The 24,019-nt window shown below is 42.1% G+C and overlaps 1 protein-coding gene across 7 annotated transcripts in view; it reads right to left on the reverse strand.

Annotated features, from left to right (window-relative positions):
- SNX13 (sorting nexin 13) overlaps window positions 1-24,019 on the reverse strand; it is a 447,782-nt gene that overhangs the window by 130,433 nt on the left and 293,330 nt on the right. For all 7 annotated transcript variants that reach the window (XR_003854521.1, XR_003854523.1, XR_003854522.1 and 4 more), the window contains one exon: window positions 14,921-14,990. Coding sequence is in view for 4 of the 7 variants with exons in the window: in XM_029589038.1 (XP_029444898.1) it covers window positions 14,921-14,990 (70 nt within the window). In the remaining 3 variants the exon portion in view is untranslated. The remainder of the gene's footprint in view (window positions 1-14,920; window positions 14,991-24,019) is intronic.

The following is a 24,019-nucleotide window of genomic DNA, read 5'->3' on the forward strand; positions in this document are numbered from 1 at the left end:
TGAAGTCTTCATAGATAGGTAGATTAAAGGGGAAACAATTTCTTGTTTAGTTTAAACTGTATGTCAAGAGTTAATTTGCCTTTAAATAAAAAAATCAGTTGCCTTTCAATTAAAATGCCCTATAATTAAAGTATACTTTGTAGTAAAAACAAATCATTGGGGTATCAACTTTTTAGCAAACACAAATAAATCTTATCTAATATATAATATAATGCAGAAATACAAGAAATTATTTAATGAATTCTAACTCTGGTGGGGAACTGATAAGTTTTGCATCTTTCAGTGTTTAAGAGACACCAGCTGATGAGCCATGTTGAAATGGCTTGCCTTCCCCAAGATGGGTGAGTAACATTAAAATATAGAGGCTCAGAGAAAATATTCTAGTAAGTGACTTTTTTCCCATAGCTCTGGGTTTGGCATAAGCCAAGTGGCTTTTTGTTTTCATTCTTGTATGTAATACTCCCACAACCATCTGAACCTATACAAGTGCTGCATGCACAAAATGCAAGTTTATGAAAGGCTTAGCAATAAAGTTATAAAACAGCCAGAAAACAAATGCCCTAAGTCATGAAAAAAAATCACTTAAAATTGAAAATATATTGTTTTTGTTTGTTAGTGGTGCATACCTGACTGTACAGGGAGGCTACCAGGCTGGGTCAAGAAACAAGAAATGGAACAAAAGATTATAGCTTGGCCCTGGGCACTAATGATGGGAGATTATCACTTCTAAAGATATTACTACTACCATAAATTTAATATTGCTATTATAAAACCAATATCTGTCTTGCATTTTGAAGTTAAAAGTCATTTTTAAAAGTGTACTAAGTGGCTGGCCATATCTAAAGTCTGAGAGGGAATTTGGGAAATGAAATCTGACTAGATGACAATTGGTTTTGTCATTTTAAAAGGTCAGATACTATATTGGGATTTAAAAATAAGTCAAATAGTTAGAATGCAGGTCTGTTATACACACAGGGGCGGATTTTAAAAGGGTTACGCGTGTAATATACGCACGTAACCCTTGAAAACCCCTCCTGCGCGCGCCGAGCCTATTTTGCATAGGCTCGGCGATGCGCGCAAGACCCGAGACGCGCGTATGTCCTGGGGCTTGAAAAAATGGGTGGGGTGCGGGCGCGGAGGGGTGTGGGCATGGCCAGAAGCCTCGCCACTGCCACTGGGCCCGGGGATCGCATGCCTGCACTCGGCCGGCGCGCACAAGCTACACCTGCTCAGAGGCAGGCGTAAATAAAACAAGGGGGGGGGGGATTTAGGTAGGGCTGGGGGGCGGGGGTTAGATAGGAGAAGGGAGGGGAAGGTGGGGGGGGGCAGAAGGAAAGTTCCCTCCGAGGCCGCTCCAATTTCAGAGCGGCCTCAGAGGGAATGGGGAAAGCCATTGGGGCTCCCCTAGGGCTTGGCGCGCGCAAGGTGCACAAGTGTGCACCCCTTTGTGCGCAACGACCCCGGATTTTATAACATGCGCGCGGCTGCGTGTGCATGTTATTAAATCGGGTGTAGATTACAAAATCTGGCCCACAGCAAATATAGGTTTGACCTACTAGGTTTTTTCCCCCCATATGTACAAAATAGGTAAAAAACCTTAGTAAATCAGTCCCATAGTCAATGAAATCCAGCAACTCTGCCAGCATATTTATTTAAAAAAAATTTACAGGTAAAAGGCAAAAAATGGGATGGATGGTGGAAGTTAGTCAGAATTGTAATAATACGAGATATACTAGCGCTTGTTCAAATGGTGTTTGTATCCATAACATGTTGAACTTTATATTATGTTATATTTGTCTGTCTAATAAATAAAGAGTTAAAAAAAAAGTTGAAACCTTTCTTATTCAAAATCTGTGGGCTGCTCCTGTATATGCTTGCACTTATGTGCAGAAAGTTGCACCTGCCTCCAAGCAGGTTTAACTTTCTGCTTGCCCATTTAATGCACATATTTTTGAAAATCGAAAGTATGCATGTAAATGCTTTCCCACCCGGACTCCAACCCCCAGGAATCTCTCTTAGCAGTGCGGATAAAAGCACATGTGGAGTTTCGCGCATATTTTTACACATAAGATCTCTAAACTGATTTTCAAAACTCCACTTACATGCATAAAGCAGGGTTTTAAGAGTGTAAGTCAGTTTGAAAATCAAGCCTATTATGTCCTGCTTCTATAAATGACAATCAAGATAATCTTAAATATAATCATGGTACATGTGGGCACCAACGACATAGGAAAATGTGGGAGAGAGGTTCTGGAAGCCAAATTTAGGATTTTAGGTAGGAAGCTGAAATCCAGAACCTCCAGGGTGGCATTCTCTGAAATGCTTCCTGTTCCACGTGCAGGTCCCCAAAGGCAGGCAGAGCTCCAGAGTTTTAATGTGTGGATGAGACGATGCGGCAGGGAAGAGGGATTCAGTTTTGTAAGGAACTGGGGAAACCTTTGGGGAAGGGGGAGACTTTTCTGAAAGGATGGGCTCCACCTTAACTAGAGTGGAGCCAAGCTGCTGGCACTAACTTTCAAAAAGGAGATAGAGCAGCTTTTAAACTAGAACAAGGGGGAAAGCAGACAGTCACTCAGCAGTGCATGGTTCGGAGAAATCTATCCTTGAAGGATATTATTGAACAGGAGAGTTAGGGCATCCCAACAGAGAGGTTCCAATAAAAGCAAACGTAGTCTATGTGCCTATATGTAAAAAATCACCTAAGCTAATGATTTCGAAATTATCCCTAACAACTGAAAAGCAGGTTAATACAAGCAAAAAACACACTTTGAAATGTCTGTATGCCAATGCCAGAAGTCTAAGAAGTAAGATGGGAGAGTTAGAGTGTATAGTAGTAAATGATGAGACTGACATAATTGGTATCACAGAGACTTGGTGGAAGGAGGATAACCAATGGGAAAGTGCTATATCAGGATACAAATTATATCGCAATGATAGGGAGTACCAACTTGGTAGGAGTGTGGCACTTTATGTCTGGGAGGGTATAGAGTCCAACAGGATAAAGATCATACAAGAAACTAAATGCTCAGTAGAATCTATATGGGTAGAAATCCCATGTGTGTTGTATAAGAGTATAGTGAAAGGAGTATACTACCGTTCATCTGGACAAAATGATCAGACAGATGATGAATTGCTATTAGAAATCAGGGAAGCTAACCAATTTGGCAGTGCAACAATAATGGGAGATTTCAGTTACCCTAATATTGACTGGGTAAATGTAACATCAGGACTTGCTAGAGATATAAAGTTCCTGGATGTAATAAATGACTGCTTCATGGAGCAATTGGTTCAGGAACCAACAAGAGAGTGAGCTATTTTAGATTTCTTAGTGGAACACAGGATTTGGTGACACTTGGCAACAGTGATCATAACATGATCAAATTTATACTAATAACTGGAAGGGGACAATAAGTAAATCTACAGATCTACCACTAAACTTTCAAAAGGGAAACTTTGATAAAATGAGGAAAACAGAAAAAAACTGAAAGGTGCAGCTGCAAAGGTTAAAAGTGTTCAACAGGCTTGGACATTGTTTAAAAATACAATCCTAGAGACGCAGTCCAGATATATTCCACGCATTAAGAAAGGTGGAAGGAAAGCAAACGATTACCGTCATGGTTAAAAGATGAGGTAAAAAATTGGAAGAAGGATCCATCTGAAGAAAATAGATAAAACATAAGCATTGTCAAGTTAAGTGTAAAACATTGATAAAATAGGCGAAGATAGAATTTGAAATGAAGTTGGCCATAGAAGCAAACACTCATCATAAAAATTTTTTTTAAATATATCCAAGACAAGAAACTTGTCAGGGAGTCGGTTAGACCATTAGATGACAGAGGGGTTAAAGGGGCTCTTAGGGAAGATAAGGTCAGTGCAGAAAGCCTAAATTAATTCTTTGCTTCCGTGTTTACTAATGAGGATGCTGAGGAGATACCAGTTCCGGAGATGGTTTTCAAGGGTGATGAGTCAGATGAACTGAACCAAATCACTGTGATCCTGGAATATGTAATAGGCCAGACTGACAAACTAAAAAGTAGCAAATCACCTGGACCGGATGGGCATGTATCCTAGGGTACTAAAGGAACTCAAAAATGAAATTTCTGATCTATTAGTTAAAATTTGTAATCTATCATTAAAATCATCCATTGTATCTGAAAACTGGAGGGTGGCCAATGTAACCCCAATATTTTAAAAGGGCTCTAGGGGCGATCCGGGTAACTATAGACCAGTGAGCCTGACTTTAGTGCCGGGAAAAATAGTGGAAACTATTCTAAAGATCAAAATCGTAGAGCATATAGAAAGACATGGTTTAATGGAACACAGTCAACATGGATTTACCCAAGGGAAGTCTTGCCTAACAAATCTGCTTCATTTTTTTGAAGGGGTTAATAAACATGTGGATAAAGGCGAACCGGTAGATGTAGTGTATTTGGATTTTCAGAAGGCGTTTGACAAAGTCGCTCATGAGAGGAGTCTAAGAAAACTAAAAAGTCATGGGATAGGAGGCGATTTCCTTTCATAGATTAAAAACTGGTTAAAAGACAGGAAACAGAGAGTAGGATTAAATGGTCAATTTTCTCAGTGGAAAATGGTAAACAGTGGAGTGCATCAGGGATCTGTAGTTGGACCGGTGCTTTTCAATATATATAAATGATCTGGAAAGGAACACGACGAGTGAGGTTATCAAATTTGCAGACTATACAAAATTATTCAGAGTAGTTAAATCACAAGTGGACTGTGATACATTACAGGAGGACCTTGCAAGACTGGAAGATTGGGCAACCAAATGGCAGATGAAATTTAATGAGAACAAGTGCAAGGTGATGCATATAGGGAAAAATAATCCTTGCTGTAGTTACACGATGTTAGGTTCCATATTAGGAGCTACCACCCAGGAAAAAGATCTAGGAAGCCCGGCGAGGTAGGCGGCGCTCCCGGGGCCGACCCGGGACCGCAACACTCATTACACTGCAGGTAGCCTAATGAATGGCTTCAATTGACAAAAAACCTAGAAGAATCTCACATCTAAGAGCTGTACAATCTTCACATTAATAATAGAATGTGCCAACTGCACTCTGGTGTAACTGACAGTTAGTTTGTACCCAGACTCAGAATATATAGAAAGGATTCAAGCAGTTTTTGTGGGAGGCAAGAAAATGGATCCAGGGCCTTTCCATCACACCAGATAGCAAACTTCTTCCATTTGCCATCATAAGACCTGCTAATGGATTTCTTCCTAGAAGCAAGAAGTACCTAAGAAACTGAATTGGAGAGACTAAAAGAGCTTATCACTTCGCTCTTAAAATCCAGGACATAAGGATAGGACACATAGTTAGGATCAAGCAATTTTCCTCAATATTGTAATATTAGATTTGGAAAAATTCCCAACCTGATTAGAACTCTATAGGTTAAATCCAGGAGGACTGGAAATCAAATCTTTCTCGGCCAAGATGCTTCTATGAGCCTCAGAGTCCACTGGTCCCTTCTTTTCTACTTAGGGTTTTGCCACTAAAGGTATCAGAAGATACGCAGAAACATAGAAATGACAGCAGAAAAGGACCAATAGTCCATCAAGTCTGCCCCGCAAACTTCTCATGGTAATATCTGCCATACCGTGCAAGTTACCCCTGTGTATCAGTCAATGCTCCTTGACGAGCTTTGCTTATGGACTTGGCCATAGAAGCAGTCCAAATCTGCACATCATACCCCAGACTGTAAAAAAAGTCATTCTTCTTTCCCTCCATCCTCCACTCGCCTCTGTCGAAGCAGAGAGCAATGTTGCAGTTGCATCAAAAGCATCAAGGCTTATTGGTTAAGGGTTGTAACCGCCACATCAGCAAGCTACCCCCATGCACACTTTCTTCATTTCCTTTAGGACTTGGCTCTAGAAGCAGTCTTATGCTTTTTCCCGTATGTCCACGTATCAGTATCCCAGACCATTAGACGCCTTCCCCAGTGAAGGGAAAAGGCATCTGAACTAGACTGCTCTTTTCTCCTTCTGGGGCAGAAGCAGCTACTTTCCTGTTATGATTCATTGCAAACAGAACTACCTTGGGAGCTCCTCACTGTGAAAAGATGCTGCCTGCCATGTTTGGCTAAGGGCCCACTCATGGGAGCGTCTAATTTGTGACTCTGCCTGTCTGGAAGAACATTCTCCTAGCCTGCCAGTAAGTGGCTCTTAAGCCTGTCCCATGTGAGATGGCCTGGCTTTAGAATCTGACCATTTCCCAACACCAGGAGGATTGATCAAATAGAATATGGCCACCTGATTGCCTTTTTGAATAAGGATAATTTGATTGGCTACATGGTTTCTGAAAACCATTAATGAATAACATATTTCCCTTATGTCAAGCTATTTTTCCTGGAGAGACCAGAGACCTTAAGTGTAAGGTCCATTTAGATCAGTGTTTCCTAATCGGTGTGCTGTGGCTTTAGCTCTAGTGTGCGGTAAACTTTTCTTCCAATTGCTAGCCAGCGCCCTGGCAGTCTTCAGTTTATTTTTCCCTAAAGTGAGTCCTATGCCATGTGTGTCATGACACAAAAAAGGTTGGGAACCACTGATTTAGATGAGCTCTCCATCCCAGGTTAGACATCTGCGGTTAAGATAATTGAATATTGCTGACTTTGAAAGGGTATGCCCCTTGCCAGATTCAAACAAGAAAACCACAAAAACAAGCAGTCTCTTAGCCACTCAGATAAAATGTGTGTTCATAGGGAAACACATACACTCCTAGGCCTGTGTAAAAATTCAGCGCAAACAGCGAGACATTTTGCAAATACCCATGAAGCTGATGCTAGCCAAAAGACAGCATATATTACTGGAGATGATGTGACCCCCCCACACACACACACGAACCTGAGATATTTTCTGTGACCTCCATGTTTTTAATCGGTTCCGTGAGAAAGATGTCTGCAGATCGACTCCCTCAGAAAACAACTGGCAGAACTCCAGGAGGAGGTGACAAGACTGAGAAGCATCTGGGAGAATGTGGACTACATCAATGAAATGTATATCAGGGCATCAAAGATGGAAAAATCGAGCAGAAAAGAAGATTAAATTGAATCACAATATGACAGCTGGACCCAGATTACTACAGTCACTAGACCTATACCTCAACTCCAATTTATTTTGAGCTGAAGACCCAGTATGCAGCCCTGGAAGTGAAGGAGGAGAAGAAACCATCCCAGGATGAGGAAGAATCAAAACATGCAAATCCCAAAGCTGCAGGCTCAACAGCCACTGCACCTAGGAAGCATAGAAAAGTCATGGCTTCTGAGGGGCATGGAACCATCCATCTGTCAACCAGACATGATGTTCTAGGAAGTGCGCTTTCAGGTGCCAAAATCCAAGACATTATATGGAAAGATTGCCGAAAATCCTCAAGCATACTATTATCTGATGCTGCTCATCCAAGCTGGCACAAATAATACTGTTAGGTACAGCACAGACAGTATCAAAAGTGACTTCATGGCTCTGGGAGAGAGGATAAAGCAGACAGGTGTACAGGTGGCATTCTCCTCCATCTTCCCAGTCAAAGACAAAGGACCAGACAGAGAAGCTCGGATTTAGGAGATGAATGAATGGCTGTGTAGATGGTGGTGATGAGAGCATTTCAATTTCCTGGACTATGGGATGACATACCAAGGACTGCTGAGCAGAAATGGGGTCCATGTGTCGAAGAAAGGGAGCAGAATCGTCCAGAAAAGATGGGCAAACCCACTGAAAAGGACTTTAAACTAGGATCATCAGGGATGAGTAAACAACATTAAACACTTGTATAGAATTGGGAAACAAGGGCAACATCTAGAAAAGCAAGTTTGCTTACCGTAAATGGTGTTTCCGTAGATAGCAAGATGAATTAGTAGACATTTGCAAGGCAGCTACATGGTCATCGCTTCATACCTTTACATCTCACTACTGCCTTGATCAACAGGCAGCCACTGATGCAAAGATAGGGCAAGCAATCTTGCAATCTCTATCATCCTATCCAAGGTGACCACCACCTTGTCAAAGATCACGTACAAATATATATATCATAAACAACGTGATTGGGAGCTTGGGACTCCCATGACAGCATGGCTAATTCAGCCCTGCTATCGACGGGAAAAAGCAAGTTTGCTTACCGTAAACGGTGTTTCCATAGATAGCAGGATGAATTAGCCATGCTGACCCACCCTCCTCCCTGGCAGTCAGTCTTCAACTACACTTCAGCTTAATCACAGACTGAGGAGATTCCGTTACTTTCCTGCGCGGGAACAAACGCGCAGCCGCAGTGAGCAAAAACTCTAATCTCTGCTTTGACAAGCTCCGCCTCCTGGACCTGATTGACAGATCCCATGACAGCATGGCTAATTCAGCCCTGCTATCAACGGGAAAAGCTATGTACACTAATGCTCATTATATGGAAATTAAAGTTCCAGATATATACGCAGCCATGGAAGAAACTGATATAGAAGTAGCAGCTGTCACAGAGACAAGCTACACAGAAAATTGGGCTACAATCTATTCATGAAAGACCAGGTAGGAAGAAAGAGGAGGAGTGACACTATATTTAAAAAATACTATTAAAGCAACATAATTACAAGGCTTACAAGGTAAGGAGGAGGCACTGTAGGTTAATCTGGAAAGACAGAATGGAACATCTATTTATACTTGTCTAATATACAGACCTCTATCACAAAAGAAAGAAACAGAGACTTAATGGAGGATATTCACAAAACTGCTATGAAGGAGGAGGTGCTATTGCTAGGGGATTTCAATCCTGACTGTGGTGTCTTTTAGAAGCTTTACCATGCTGTTTCTGATTTTGTAATCCACTGGATTCCAGAAACTGCACTATCCTCTGTTTTAGTAGTAATTCTATTAATTTGCTCACCACAGTTTGAAGTTCCCAGCTTCGTCCTTATTTCCACTCTCCTGATTTTGGATCAGGGGAGAGTGTTACCTAGATATATTTTACTTGGATTTCAGTAAGGTCTTTGACTCATGCCCGCATAGGCAACTTATAAATGAGTGCCCTTGGTATGGGATCCTAGAATGACTGACTGGAATAGAAATTGAATGAGTGGGAGGCAACAAATGGTACTGATAAATGGCATTCATTCCAAGGAAAGGGCCATGACTAACAGTGTATACCACAGGGATCAGTCTGTTGACTGGTTTTTTTAAATATTTTTGTGAGCGATATTATGGAAGGAGTATCTAGAAAGCTTTGTCTTTTTGCCAATGCCACCAAACTCTGCAACAGGATAGGCAATCAAGAGGATGCAGAAAACATGAGGCGGTATCCAGTGAAGCTCAAGAAATAATCCAGGGTCTGACAGCTAAGATTTAATGCTAAAAAATACAGAGTTATGCATTTAGGTTGCAAAAACCCTCACATAGGTACAAGTATAGGAGGTGAAGAGTGGGATCTGGGGTTGATCATAACTGCTAATCTTAAGCTTGCCAAACAGGTACATAAGGTGACAGCAAAAGCCAGACAGATGCTTAGGTATATAGGGAGAGGAATAGTCAGCAGAAAAAAAAAGGAGGTGATATTGCCCCTGTATACTGAATACAGTATCTTCAAAGGATATAAAGCCAGTTGGAGTCCATCTAGAGGGTGGCTATTAAAATGATCAGTGGTCTTTGTTATACACCATATGGGGACCAAATTAAAGATCTAAACATGTATACCCTGGTGGAAAACTGGGAACAAAGCAGGCTTCTTTCAAAGAAAAAGAGGGGTCATGGGATGAAGGTGAAAGGGGGGAGACTCAGGAGTAATCTAAAGAAATATTTCTTTATGGAGAGGGTAGCAAATGCATGGAACAGGCTCCCCATAGAGGTGATGGAGATAACAACATCTGAATTCAAGAAGGCATGGGATAAGTACAGATGATCTTTGAGGGAATGGTAGGGATTGTAAAGCACATTAATTGGTGTGGATGGGTCATAATGATCTTTTTCTGTCAACATGTTTCTGTTTGGTACATTCTTTTCTCAGATCTAGAAAACATAGGCTGTTTCCCTTGTTTAGAGGGAATAATAAGTTGCTCAAGGAATGTATCCTGTGGTATTTGAACAAGACCCTTAAATCTAGGATAGGATGGAATCCCCTTGTTTTCTTTGGGGCCAGACAGTATCTGTAGTACTGTAGTACCTATAGTACTGTAGTTCTTCACCCTTTCTCCTGCAGTGGACCAACGTCGACCATTTTGGACTTGTAAAAGGGCAGACATTTCAGACTTCAGTAATTCTTAATGTGAATTAAGAGGTGAGATTTTGCTCAGTGGGCAATTTGGGGGAAATTTCCAATAAATGCAATCTGTAGTCCCATAACAATATCCAAAAGACCAGTTGGAGGTTACTATAAGCCAACAGTTTACGTAAACCCTTATCCTCTTTCTGACAAAGTTGCTCTGGAATAGAGACTGTAGTGCTGGTTATCCAGACTGGGCTCTGAATCCAGTCAAAAGTCTGCTCCTGATTTTGAGTAGGTAGTAGTGTGGAGCTTAGAGCTTCTAGTCTCATTACTGTAAGGCCTGAAGCCTTGTTGCTGCCTGGGTCGAGTTGGACCATTGAAGCACTTCCTCAGATGGAAAAACTGCCTCCAAAGATTTTTGACTCCAGTACTTCCTGAATGCATAGGTTGGTTCAAAGGCGGTATCAGAGAGAGCTTGAAAAACAATGGTGGTCTTTGAGGACTTCCACATCCCACTTGACTATCTCTAAAGAGATTCCCTCCAGTAGAAAGTGTTCTCAGTGAGCCCTTCCTGCACGCCTTTAGAAAGGTTACATACCCACAGTCATAAGAGTTTGTGCTCATCTATAGCTTTCAAGAAATGAGAGAAGAGGAGGTCCTCAGAAAAATGACTACTGGGGAAAGATCCAAGGAGAGTTTAGATGAGAACTCCTCTTTGGAATAAACCTCTGACTCATTAAGAGATTCCCATGTTCACAGCCACTCTCAAACTTGAGAAGATTGATGAGGAGTACTGATCCTAGAGCTGACTTCTTTTTAGCTCTGATAAATGATTCTCAGGGCATCAGAACATCTAGGAAAGATTCCTTCTGAGACCATTTGATGCTAACACTGAATTTCTATGTTCAAAGCTCAATGAAGTAAAGATGGTTGGCTACATAGGGGAAGCTACAGGAGGTGGATCATGCAATCATCTTAGTGGAGTCAAACCAGTTGATGACTGCTGTTCAGCACTCTGAATGAGCTAGGCAACCATCATTCCCACTTGCTTTCAAAGTTCCTCCTCAAAAACTGTTCAACTGAAGTTGATGGGACTCAGCAGGAGAATTGACTTTCTTCAGGTTGTCTTCAGCTGTCCCAAATGCTCAAAGCTGGACCTCTGGAGACAGATGTGGAATGTGTGCTGGATGGGAGGCAGAAATTCTCTCCATGTGCAGCAGCTTCAGGGGATGGGAATGCACACTCTAGTACTGTTATACTCTCAGAGCTATGCACCAAGGAGATCAGCACCAATATATCTTCTCCAATGAGCCTTCACCATAATTTCTTCTCAGATCTACACTCAAGGGCTCAGAGCCCGAAGCTTGGCATAAGCTGAGGGAACATGTTCCAGCTCATCTTCTAGGCTTATTGATAAATAAGCTTCATTGCTTTGAGTCTATAGTGGGTGGCATAGCTCCATTGTCTTATGCTTCTTTTGTGCTTTCAGTGCTAGCTAAGTGGAACTGGACTTCCTTGGGATGAGAAATGAGTCTCATTTTGCAAACCTTGATGGCTCCTGGCAACATCTTGGAGCAGATGCATCAATGAGCAACATTATGGCCATCTATTCATCACTGTCTTAGCACATCTTGAAGCTGTTGATCATGGAAGATTTTTTCCTTTCTCAATTTCTCCTTGAAATGAGAAGCACTGGAAGAAATACATATATAAATTGCCCACTCGAGGATATCGCAAAAGCATCTGAAGCTACAGAGTCCTTTGCTGGTCTCTTTGAGTAATAAAGAGAAAGTCTGTGGTTGTAGCAGATGCAAAAAAATCTATGCTTGGCATTCCCTAGGGTCAAAATAGCGTACTGTAATGAAGAGACCATTCGGGGGTTAAAGACGATGACTTAAAAGTATGTGTTAAAATATTGTTTTCTCAGGAAGATATACTGCTGTCAATAGTATGTTGTTCAGAATGGCCCAATCCCATATTCTGAGGCCTATTTGCAAAAAATTGCACAATATATTCCCCCTTGCTTGTTTATATAAAATGTTATTTGATTGTCCGTCTGAATTTGGTTTACTGAGAGCTTCAGCCATATTCGAAAACCTTCAGCGCTGTGAATATTGCTCTTAGCTCTAACACATTGATATGAAGATTTGTTTCTCAAGATGTCCAGATAACTTGAGGACATAAAATGTCAAGGTGGGTTCCCCAACCTAGATCGGATGCATCCACTGTTAAAACCTTTTGAACATGAGGTGGATGGAAAGGAAGACCACAAAGTAAATTAATTGACTGGGTCTACCAGTGCAAGGATTGCTTCAGAGTGTCTGCAAGTTGAATTCTGTGTAACATTTGATTTGAAAGCGGATTCCAATTAATTAAATGATGGCACTTAAGCCTGCTGATACTGAAATACCTGCAGCAAGTGACAGGGACTTGACTGCTGTGTCGAGGAGCTCCAAGAGGGGACCACCCCCCTCGTTGCACTCTTGTGGCCTCAGCACAAAAACTTTTGCCCACCCCTGATCTGTTGCACCTGTTAGTAATGGTTAATAAAAGTTATGCACAACAATGAAGAACATTTTATTTCGACATTTGAATTGTGTTCTTAGTCTAGCCTAAATGGCAGAAAAGGATACTTCATACTATGAAAGTTTATGAATGTTAGAAAGTTGTTTCACGCATCCTTTTTTCAGTAATATGTTTGCTAAGTTTCCTATACTCAACATGCAACAAAGAGTAAATTTCTTTCCACAGCACAATTCAACTTTTTTTTTTTTTTTTTTTTTTAAGAAAAGAGGTACCATAAAGTCCAGCCAATCAAAAGATCAGATTAACAGAACATTCATAACTGCTCTGTGATTTAGATAACACATTATTAGAGCTGGCATGTAACAGTGATAGCACAGTGCTGATCTGCAGGCATAAGATTTAAGACTTGAACATAACAGGAGGTTTATGATAAGGATCATTGCTCTTACTCCCAGAAGCAGCAGATGCTTCATTCTTCAGGGCTGTGTTTATCAGATATCCAGTCATTTTCTCTATGCCAAAAAGCAGTTAATGTGAATGCTTCTAGACTGACTGACAGACAATGAACTGGAGATTAGAGAAAAGATGTGTATACTAGGAATGCATTATTTTAACAGCTTTTCCTTTAATTGTTATATTTAGCAGGATTTTTACTGTAGTGCGCATGCTCTGTTTTCTGTCCACAAATGGTGTCCCATCCAGCACTAAATATAAGGCCACATAAGAGGAAATGGACCAGAGTATTTATAGAAGAAATTGAATTGGTATATGCCTACCCAGCCATTGTGATCTAGTTGGTGGTACCCAGTTTTAAAATGTAAGGCATACCCGGTTACGAACAAGAACTTTTTCAACTGTTTCCCCAATGCTATGGAACTCTCTACCAGCAGAGATTAGAATGGAGCAAAATTACATGACTTTACACAAGAAAATCAAAACATGGTTATTCTCACAGATATGAGATTCTTACTGGGTTAAGTAGATGAAAGACGGATTGAAATCAGATGTGAGTGTGTTGTTATAATGATGTACTCATGTTTTATGTATCTTTAGTTTTTTGTTTGGCTATGCCTGTGATTTGTATGCTACCTCGGCTGATTTAACAAAATCGGGGAGGCAGATTATAAATTTGTTAAATAAACAAACATGATTTAAAGTCACATAATATGCAAACTGACCTATTTAGTTGAACTTTAATCAGACATTACAATGCAGCACAAGCAGAAAATTAGTTCGGATATGGAGTGCTGAAATATAACATTTTACAATTGTAAAAGAAGTGGGGTGTGGACAGGGTGGGGATCCTAGTTATTTTCACCACAGATTAAGACAATGATTCCCAAAACTGTCTTCATGACTCCAAAACCAGTGAAGTTTACAGATGATCCATAAGGAACATGCATGAGATAAGCTTGCATATATTTTATCTTCAATATATGTAAATATATTTCATATCTATTTATTATGGCTATTCTGAAAACCTGACAGGCTATAGGATCACGAGAACAGGTTTAGAAACCACTGAATAAATGACTTGCTTCCAAGTGCAAAGCACTGGACTGTTTTCTATTCTCCTGCAAAACTACAAAGGAAGCTGAAGCCCTATAAAGGAAAGAATTATCTTGCTTTGTGCTGTGCCCTAAATCAGATAAATCAATTAATAATATATATTTTCCTTTTTGAGGATACAGAGCATTGTCTATTAGTGCCACATACCCACAGGGTTGCATTTTTACATAAACTACTTTTTGAGTAATTAAGGCTGAAACATCTTTTTAAACCTGTAGGCCAGCATGTACTGCCTTTTATTAATTGCTAAATCAGGCCCAGAATATATTTTATTTCTCTAGGAAATATTCCTTGAAAAAAAGGAATATGCAAGCATGCTCCACTTTATTAAATCCATTTAAGGACATGAACACATAAATGACAGAAAAATATATTCTTCTTACATGATTTGAAAGATGCATACAAGGATTATAGTTGATACAAAGTCTCCAAATACAGCACATATTTAACAGTGAACAGAAGTATGATGTCAGCAGCAAGAAGCAAACAAGAGGCTATGAAGCAAGTATGGTATAACAAACAATGAGTAACTAAAACATGAGGTAAAAAAAAGAAAACTGAAGAAGAATATTTTGTGAATGTTATTGTCATGCACTGTAGAAGCATCATTTTTATAGGATCATATTGCTCCCACTTACCAGTGTCTGAAATATACGCTTGCAGTTGCAGGATTTCATCAGAACTGACATTTGAAAGGTCATCTAGAGACTGAAAAAAATAAATTATATTTAACTTACAAGAATTTAAGTTGCACAGCTATAAGTTTGAAATTTAAAGCAAATTATGTACTTCATTTACAGTGAGAAAATTAATTGTGCATAAAACAGTTTCTATCAGAATCTCTCTCCCTTAGAGCAACAGTGCCACCTAGATTTTGCAAAATATCAACTTGCTTGTTTTTGTTGCTTTCCTCTTATAGGTCTTATTCTCTTCTCTTTTACCTTGGTAAGATAATTCTTGTGCTTTTATATTTCTTTGGAATACAAGTGTAACCTTTCACACTGTGGTCATGCTCTTGGTTTAAAAAAACTCTTTCCAAGTGCTTTATGTTAGGAGTTGCAGTACTCATCCGCTGCTAAGTGGCAGGAAAGCTGCCAGACCCAGCCGCCATGCCGCCTCCCTGTGGCCTCCCTGTAGGCATGTGCACGGGATAAGAACACAATGGCAGTAAGGAACAGACCAGTGCTCATTGATGATGTCACCCACTGGCTCTGCTTAAGCCTAAGCCCTGCACTGGGTTCCTCGCCTCAGCAACAGGTCTCCTGGTGTGCCTTGATCCCAGTGCACGTTGCTATTCTTTGTGCTGTTCTTGTCTTGCTCCCTGCCTTCTTCCTTGCTGTAGTTCTTGTCTTGTTCTGTGTTCCCCCCTTGTCTTGTTCGTTCCTTGTGCAAGTCCTTTTTTTCCTCGTCTTGTTACCCTTGGCTTGACTTCCTGGATTCTGACCCTGGCCTAGCCTCAGACATTCCTTGATCGCTGCCTGGATCTGACCCCCTTGCCTTGGACCCAACTCTGCTTTGTCTGTCTACTCCGACCTCTGGCTTGATACTCGTACCTGCTGTCTGCCCCCTTCCTCGTCCAGTGGCCTGGTATCCACATCTTCTGCCTGCCTCGACCTTTGCCTGGATTTGGGCTCTCGTCTTCAGATAGCCCTAGGGAACCACTTAAGACCTACCAGCCACCAGAACACAAGGGCTCAACCTGCGGGGAGACGGCTGATATAGGTGAGGTTTCAGTCCGTCTTGCTCCAGAGCTTTTCTGCCAGCTCTCGGTGTGGTCTACTCTCTAGGCAGTGCCAATCACACCATAGTACCAATGGTCCACTACCCCTGAGGGATTTACACATTATTTATAAACTGTGCAAACCAATGTAATGTCTGGAGTTCCTAAGACAATGCAGTCATGTACTTATTTATTTGGTTTAATGAAGATGGGAGTGGCTACACAGAGGCATTTATAGAATCTTATAGCTAATATCTCCTCAGGAACAAAATGTAAGTTAGAATTCACATGGAAATTTTAGGAAATTTCTTTAATTATCTGATAAATGTTTAATTTTATTCTCCTACTGCTACTACTTAAAGTGCCTCTTTTTTATTTAACATGAAATAGGGGGCTCAGGAACAATAATAAGAATTTTTTTTTTTAATTTTTAACCATAATATACTATAGTTAGGGTAGGTATCATCACTTCCCAGAGGCAATATTGTGCAAGATCTCGTGCAGAAAATTACTCCAAAATGTCATGCATTCCTTCAGCCAGCAGAAGGAAGACAGATTACAGAGTTATCAACTGGCTAGAATTTGACCAACCTGGTCAGTTTTACTTCAGGGAAACCAGCAAGTCTATTAATTCAGTAACAGATGTACCGATCACCAGCCTATCTTTCTATTTAGCAGATACCACCCTTCCCCCTCAGTATGCCTCTACTCCGTCTCTTCCTCGTATCTTTCCTAAAGTGTGGGGGAGCTATTGAAGCAGTCCTGGGACCAGCAGCCTTAGCAGCAGCAGCCTGTGTGTGAGCACAGGGACTGAGCCAGTGCATGCTCACAATTTCTGCCTCCTTTCCAAATAAGAGGCTCACACCTGAGAGAGGAAGCAGCAGGGCTGCTGTAAGAGCTGTGATTGTTTCAGGGCTCAGTCCCTTTGCTCATTCTCATTCTGCTGTGGCTGCTGGGCGCGAGACTAAACCCAATAACTTACCACACTTTGGAAAGGATGAGTTGGGGGGAGGGGGGGGAACGGCGGCTTGAAGGCCTGCAAAGGGGAGAAGGTAAGGGGGAGAATGAGAAGGCCATTGGGGATGGGGGTACAGAGTGTTGGCCAATTTATGGGGCTTGGAAATTGAGGAAGTGGAGTTAGCCATCCTAACCACAGCATGTAACATACTGTGACATATAATAAAAACCAAAACTATGGACATTCTAGATTCCCCTTTTACCTTCATTTTAGGTGACTAGGACTCACTTAGGAAAGAACATGCGTCAAAGAATAATGCATGAAACATTTATTATCAGAGATGATATTTTCTGTAATGCTGGGAGTTTTCATCAGTTTATTGGTTTTGCTTTGAAAGTAAAATGCAGCTGGGCTTACTCCATTTCCATCTGTTAGGAGGAGGTAAATAATCAAAACCATTTTGCTTGGTAAACATAGATTCTCCACAGAAATTGACTTTTTGAAAATTGCCCACCCTATATTTGGGTAAAAGTGTGCATATTGTTAAACATGCCTTCTTTTACCCACACACTGTAAAAATGTTCCCACAGGTGGGGTTAGGTTGGAGGCGGGGGAAGAGAGAACAATGTGCTTACTTTTGGATTTTCAAAACTACAAGCATTTTTTCTTTTTGCCTGGGGAAAAAAGTACCCACAGAAAAAGAGGATACAAATCTCCATTAGGTACTTTTCCTGGAGGCAATATTGAAAGCTAAGTTATACACTTAGTTTTACTTTGATTATTGGTGTAAAGCCTGCAGACAGAACAAGTACCTGTGGAGTCTGAACCAATGCAGGTAGTTTAGATTATTGCCTCTAAAATGCTCCCTGTGAGTTGTCATCAACTGAATTGAATGGTATCTTAGCAGTGTTGTCCCTCCCGATGCAGCCTGTCGGGAGGGACAGGGTCTGTGTCGGGGGACCCTTTAAACAAGTACCTGTAATACAGTGGAGTTGCCGCCTACTGAATTATTAAAACTTTTGTGAAGGAAAATCATTGGGCCATCATAAATTTTTCTGCACTTGTGGTGTATGTACTTTGATTGCTGAGTGCAGTCCCAGCTCGTGTGTTGGTATTTTGGATCTCTAAAATGTTTATAACATCTAGATCTGTATTTTAATAAATTTAAAAAAATGTAATTTTATTTCAGCAAAACCATATTTTGCTAAAACTGGCTTAAAATCTCTCTAAACTATATCCTTTTGCCTTGATGTGTGCAACATTCCAACTGTGAAAACCCTATAGGATTTCTACCTTTTCCTCAGTGAAATAAGTCAGTACAAAAAGATGACTGTTAGTGCAGTAATACTTTTTTACGTGATGCTTTTTTTGGGAAGCTTTTTATTGACCTCGGCAAATGCTAGCTTAACAGAGATAAATCAAGCTGTATTTGCTCTTCTTCACATATCTCTGAAAACTTTCAACACTATGCATTCTGCACACATTTGGCAAACAAAGAACCTTCTTTCCTCAGTTCGAAAGTTTGTTTTCCACAATCTGGTTGGTTCTACACTATGCCTTTCACTTTGACGAGTCTGCCCTGTAGAATAAATTCTATAGGGCATTTATACAGAATTTATCATACAGGGCAGACTCGTCAAAGTGCTAACTTGTGGAAAACAATTGTAAAGAAGAATATATGTAATCTGTTTTTTCCCCCCCCCCCCCCTGAGCCAGGCTACTGTATTAGCTTGAACTCTTAAATATGCTGAATATGCTCTGTATCATTGTAGACTGCAACAGCAAAAAAGTAAATGAACATTTTTTAATTGATATATTTAAAATGCTCAATAGTTGTACTTATCTTTACTTTAAAAAACTAGTAATCTAAGGGTAAAAAGTGAACTCCTTACAATAAAATGAGTTATAAATACTCAATTCAGTGACCTCAGTTATGACCCTTTCCCTATTCAGATGGTTCTGTTTTATGTAACTGAGTGACACAAGGGAGCTGTATTATTTGAGCAGGCATTTACTCCAGACATGGAACGCTGCCAGAACTAACTAATCCACTAGTGTTCAAACACCTGCACAAGCACCACAAACCCAGAAAAGCATAAAACAGTACAAACTGAGAAGTTAAAAAATTCCTCATTAAAGTAAAGGCCTTCATACCATCACGGTTTTCTTCTTATTTTATGAGCAGATCCTTTCTACATTAATGATATTAAACAAGTAAGCCAAGGGTAATTGTACCATATCACTTTCAGAAATATAGGAACATATGGGTTTTTTTTTAATGCACTATTACTCATGTTGCTTAGAGTTATTGTTGTCCCTACATATTACTGAACCTTTTGTAAACTGAAACATACAGAAAATCAAGATGAAGAATAAGGTACCATAAATTGAACTTCCAGAAATAGAAAAACTGTCATCATTCTATAAGCCATGTAAAAAAATAATTAAGTTAAAAAGTGTATCTTAATGGAGATGGATCGATTCAATTTTGGTGGTTCAGAATCAAGGCAAAATTCATTTCTGAAACAGAAGACTGAACCAGATCACTTCTGCTTCTGGAAATGAGAGACAGTATTTTCACAAGTACTGCCTGTGTTTCAATTTGTGCATAAATATCCCTAAGATGAGGCTATTCAATAGCTCATTAGGAATTTGCTAAATATCATGAATCTCTGCTAAATAAAATCCTTGTTCACAGGATGAAACTTTACTTTGACACCTAAGTCCTAAAACACTAAACAAAACTGACAAATATATAGGATTACCATAAGAAAAGGAAAATTGGTTCTTACCTGCTAATTTACATTCCTGTAATACCACAGATCAGTCCAGACTCCTGGGCTTTGCCTCCCCTCCAGCAGATGGAGACAAAGAAAGCTTTGCTAACACTGCCACATAACCTGAGGTGCCAACCGCAGTCCATCAGTATTGATAAGTACCCAAGCCAAGATAACAATCATACCAATAACAATAGAGAAATAACAACCCCCCAAACGAGCAGGAGGAAGAGAAAAATTTAACAACCAACCATGCCCACACTAACAAAAAGTGCAGGAGTAACAAAACCTGTGTCAATCTTCAGATTAAATTACAATAAAAGATTGAGTGGACTCTTCAAAACACCTCAGCCTTCACTGGGCGGGGTTCTGGACTGATCTGTGGTACTACAGGAACAAAAATTAGCAGGTAAGAAGTAATTGTCCTTTACCTGTCCGTACCCAGATCAGTCCAGACTCCCAGGATGTACCAAAGCTTTCCTAAACGGGGTGGACCGTGAAAGTCCCGCTTGAAGCACACACTCTCCAAAACCCCTGACGTCTGGGGCCTGGACATCCAAACGATAGTGCCTAGTGAAAGTGTAAAATGACTTCCAAGTAGCCACCCTGCAAATCTCTTGAGGTGAAACTTGCTGACATTCGGCCCAGGATGCCACCTGAGAATTGGTAGAATGAGCCCGCAAACCCTCCGGGACAAGGCAACCCTTACAGATATGCATGGAGGAAATAGCTTCCTTCAACCATCGAGCAATCATGGCCTTTGACGCCTTATGACCTTTTTTTAGTACCATGCCATAGCACAAAAAGATGATCCGACAATCGGAAGTTGTTAATAACCTTAAGATACTGCAACAATGCTCGCTTCACATCCAAACTCCGCAACTCCTTCGCCTGAGGCACCGTAGCATCCAAACTTGGAAAGGACGGGAGCTCCACTGACTGATTTAAGTGAAACGATGATACCACCTTCAGCAGAAAGGAAGAAACCGTCCTTAAGGAGAGCCCCAAATCTGAAACCCCCAAAAAAGTCTCTCTGCATGATAAGGCCTGAAGCTCCAAGATCCGCTGAGCCGAACAAATAGCCACCAGGAAAACCACCTTTAAAGTGAGATCTTTAACAGTAGCTCTTTTCAGAGGTTCAAACGGCGCCGCACACAGGCTCTTAAGGACTACGATAAGGCTCCAGGTGGGACAAAACTTCTGAATCGGAGGATGCAAATGTTTCGCCCCCCCCCCCTCGCAAGACGTGCACTATATCTGGATGCACAGCTAGAGTCACTCCCTGAACCTTACCTCGCAGGCAGCCCAAAGCCACCACCTGAACTCTGAGGAAGTTAAAGAATAAACATTTCATCAATCCTTTTTGTAGAAAGGCTAAAATATGTGCCACGGTGGCCCGCATAGGATCGATACCTAGCTCTTCACATGAGGACTCAAATACATTCCAGACCCTCATATACGCCAAGGAGGTGGAAGTCTTTCTAGCCTGCAGTAGAGTAGAAATAATGTCCTCAGAATATCCTCTCTCTCTTAAGCGCTTCCTCTCAAAAGCCAAGCCATGAGACAGAAGCGATCCGCCTGATCTGAAAATACGGGGCCCTGACACAGAAGTTTTGGAAGATGAGCAGCTGTACTGGGCTTGTCCACTGCCAGGTTGTTCAGATCCGCAAACTAGGGACGCCTTGGCCACTCCGGTGCCACCAGAATCATGTCGCCCGGATGGATCTCTATCCACCACAACACTTTGCCTACCAGTAGCCACAGCGGAAACACATACAGAAGAATGTTCTTCGTCCAAGGTAGAACCAGGGCATCTACTCCCTTTGGTTCCTCTTTCCCTTCTTTGACTGAAAAACTGAGGAGCCTTGGCGTTTCGATAAGTGGCCATTACATCTGTGCGGCCTGCCCCATCTGCGACTGATAAGGCACATTACTTCCTCAGACAGCTCCCACTCTCCGGGATCCAGCTGTTGCCGACTGAGAAAATCTGCTTGAACATTTTTCACACCAGCAGTGTGAGAGGCCGCTAACAGCGCCAGATACTGTTCGGCCAAACTGACAAATTCCTGGGCTACTGCCTGATTTTTGGTGCCACCCTGTCAGTTGAAGTAGGCCACCGTTGCTGCATTGTCCAAGATTATCACTGGTTTCCCCTGCAACCGAAGCAGAAAGGCTCACAGAGCCAATTGCACCGCTCTTGTTTCTAAGCGACTGATGGACCACACTGCCTCCTCCGCCAACCACTGACCCTGAACAGACTGATCCTGACATACTGCTCCCCACCCAGAGAGACTGGCATCAGTGGTAACAATCATCCAGTCTGGCTTCACCAAGTCCAGTCTCTGCCTCAACTGGTGTCTACCAAGCCACTATGAGAGACTGGACCTGGCTAACTGTGTAAAAGGCAGCGGAAGCTAGAACTGCTCTGACAACAGATTCCAGCGGGACAGCAGCACAGACTGTAGAGGCTGCATATGAACAAGGTTGAAGCTATGGACCAGAGAATCTGCAAATAATCCCAGACCCTGGGCACCTGCTTGTCCAACAATCCGCAGACTTGTGCCTGCAACTTGGAAATGTGCTTCTCAGTAAGAAAGACCTTCCTCACCTTGGTATCGAAACAGTCCCCAGAAATTCCAAGATCGGAGTAAGGGAAAGATGACTCTTGGACAGACTGACTATCCACCCCAGTGATCTCAGGCGCTGAAGCACCAAGTGCACTGACTGCTGGCAAAGGGCTTCTGACTTCACCCGAATCAGCCAGTTGTCCAGATATGAGTGAACCAAGACCCCTCCGGAGGGCTGCTGCTACCACAACCATCACCTTGGTGAAAGTCCCAACTAAGACTTGGATGACACATCAGCTGACCAGTTTCTCAACCAGAGGAATCTCCTGGCTGATACTGCCGACATCATTGTTCTGGACGAAGTCCTGATGAGGTCATATAGCGCATCAGCTCCAAAAGCAACTACAGCATCCAGATGCTCTGCCTTCTTCGCTTCTAAGTCAGACATGGACTTGTCTGCCTGCAATTGCTGCACCCATAGCAGACCTGCTCTCGGCATAAAGCTGCTGCACACTGCAGCACGTATGCCGAGTGCAGAAACCTCGAAAATCTTCTTGAGGTGAACTTCAAGTTTCCTATCCTAGAGGTCCTTTAGAGCAGCAGAGCCTGCCACCGGAATTGCTGTCTTCTTCATGACTGCCAAGAACGAGGCATCCACCTTCGGAATCCTCAGGAGCTCCAGAGTGTCTTTAGGCAAAGGATACAATTTGTCCATTGCCCTGCTTACCTTCAAGCCAGTCTCTGGAGTGTCTCACTCCCAAAAAACTAACTTACTGACAAACTTATGGAAAGGGAAAGCTTTCGCTAGACCCTGTAGGCCCTCCATGACTGGGTCCACGTCCTCCTGATCAGACTCCTCTCGCGGAACATTTATTCCCAATTCCTCCAAAACCTGGGGAATCAGGGGGCAAGTTCTTTCCTGTGGAATAGCCGCACTACCTTTGGATTTCTTCTTCCATGTCCAAGGCTTTCCCCTGGCCTCCATCAGAGTGCAGATTCACCAGAGCCGGATCTGCGTTCTGGGAATCTTGTCCTTACGGATCTTCAGCTGAGAAGCTATCTGCCTTGTTCACTGGCGCGGACCTCTGCAGCACTCGACGAACCCTCGATGCAACTGCTGCTCGAGATGGCCTGAATTTCTTACCCGGCTGGGGTCCCAGGGACGCCACCTGCTCGGCTCTGCGCTGCCCCAGAGATTACTGGCTATATAATCCTTGTGAAGTAGGACAAAATCAGAAGAAAAGACTGAGGAATCATTGGAAGCCTCCCTCAGGAGGTCCTGATCCTCTCCTGACTGCAGATCTTGAGCCTCCAGGCCTCCACCAGACCACCCATCTGCTGGGGACAGTGAAGAAAGGAAACCCCCAACCCCCTCTGTGGCCCACGAGACAACCCCAGAGGAAGACAAAATGGCCGCCTTTCCCGCGCTGACTGGGAAAAGGACCCCCCCTACTACTACCAAAGCACCAGTACGCCTCTCCGATTCACGCTATCTCCCTGACACCAGTACAAGCATTTCCGTGCTGCCCTCTCTTCTGGAGAGGTACTGGGAGCAGAGACTGCTGCGGGAAAGCCTCGCGCGTGAATCATTGCAGGCTCTGAAATCATTGCTGCGCGGCATGAAGTCTGGAGGTCGGGAACTGAAGCACAGTCAGCTGCCTGAGGAACAGAGTCAAAGAAGCCACTTAAAACTGACAGCACAGCCCCACTGCTGG

The sequence above is a fragment of the Rhinatrema bivittatum genome, chromosome 2 (assembly GCF_901001135.1).
Source record: "Rhinatrema bivittatum chromosome 2, aRhiBiv1.1, whole genome shotgun sequence".
Classification (NCBI taxonomy): Eukaryota; Metazoa; Chordata; class Amphibia; order Gymnophiona; family Rhinatrematidae; genus Rhinatrema; species Rhinatrema bivittatum.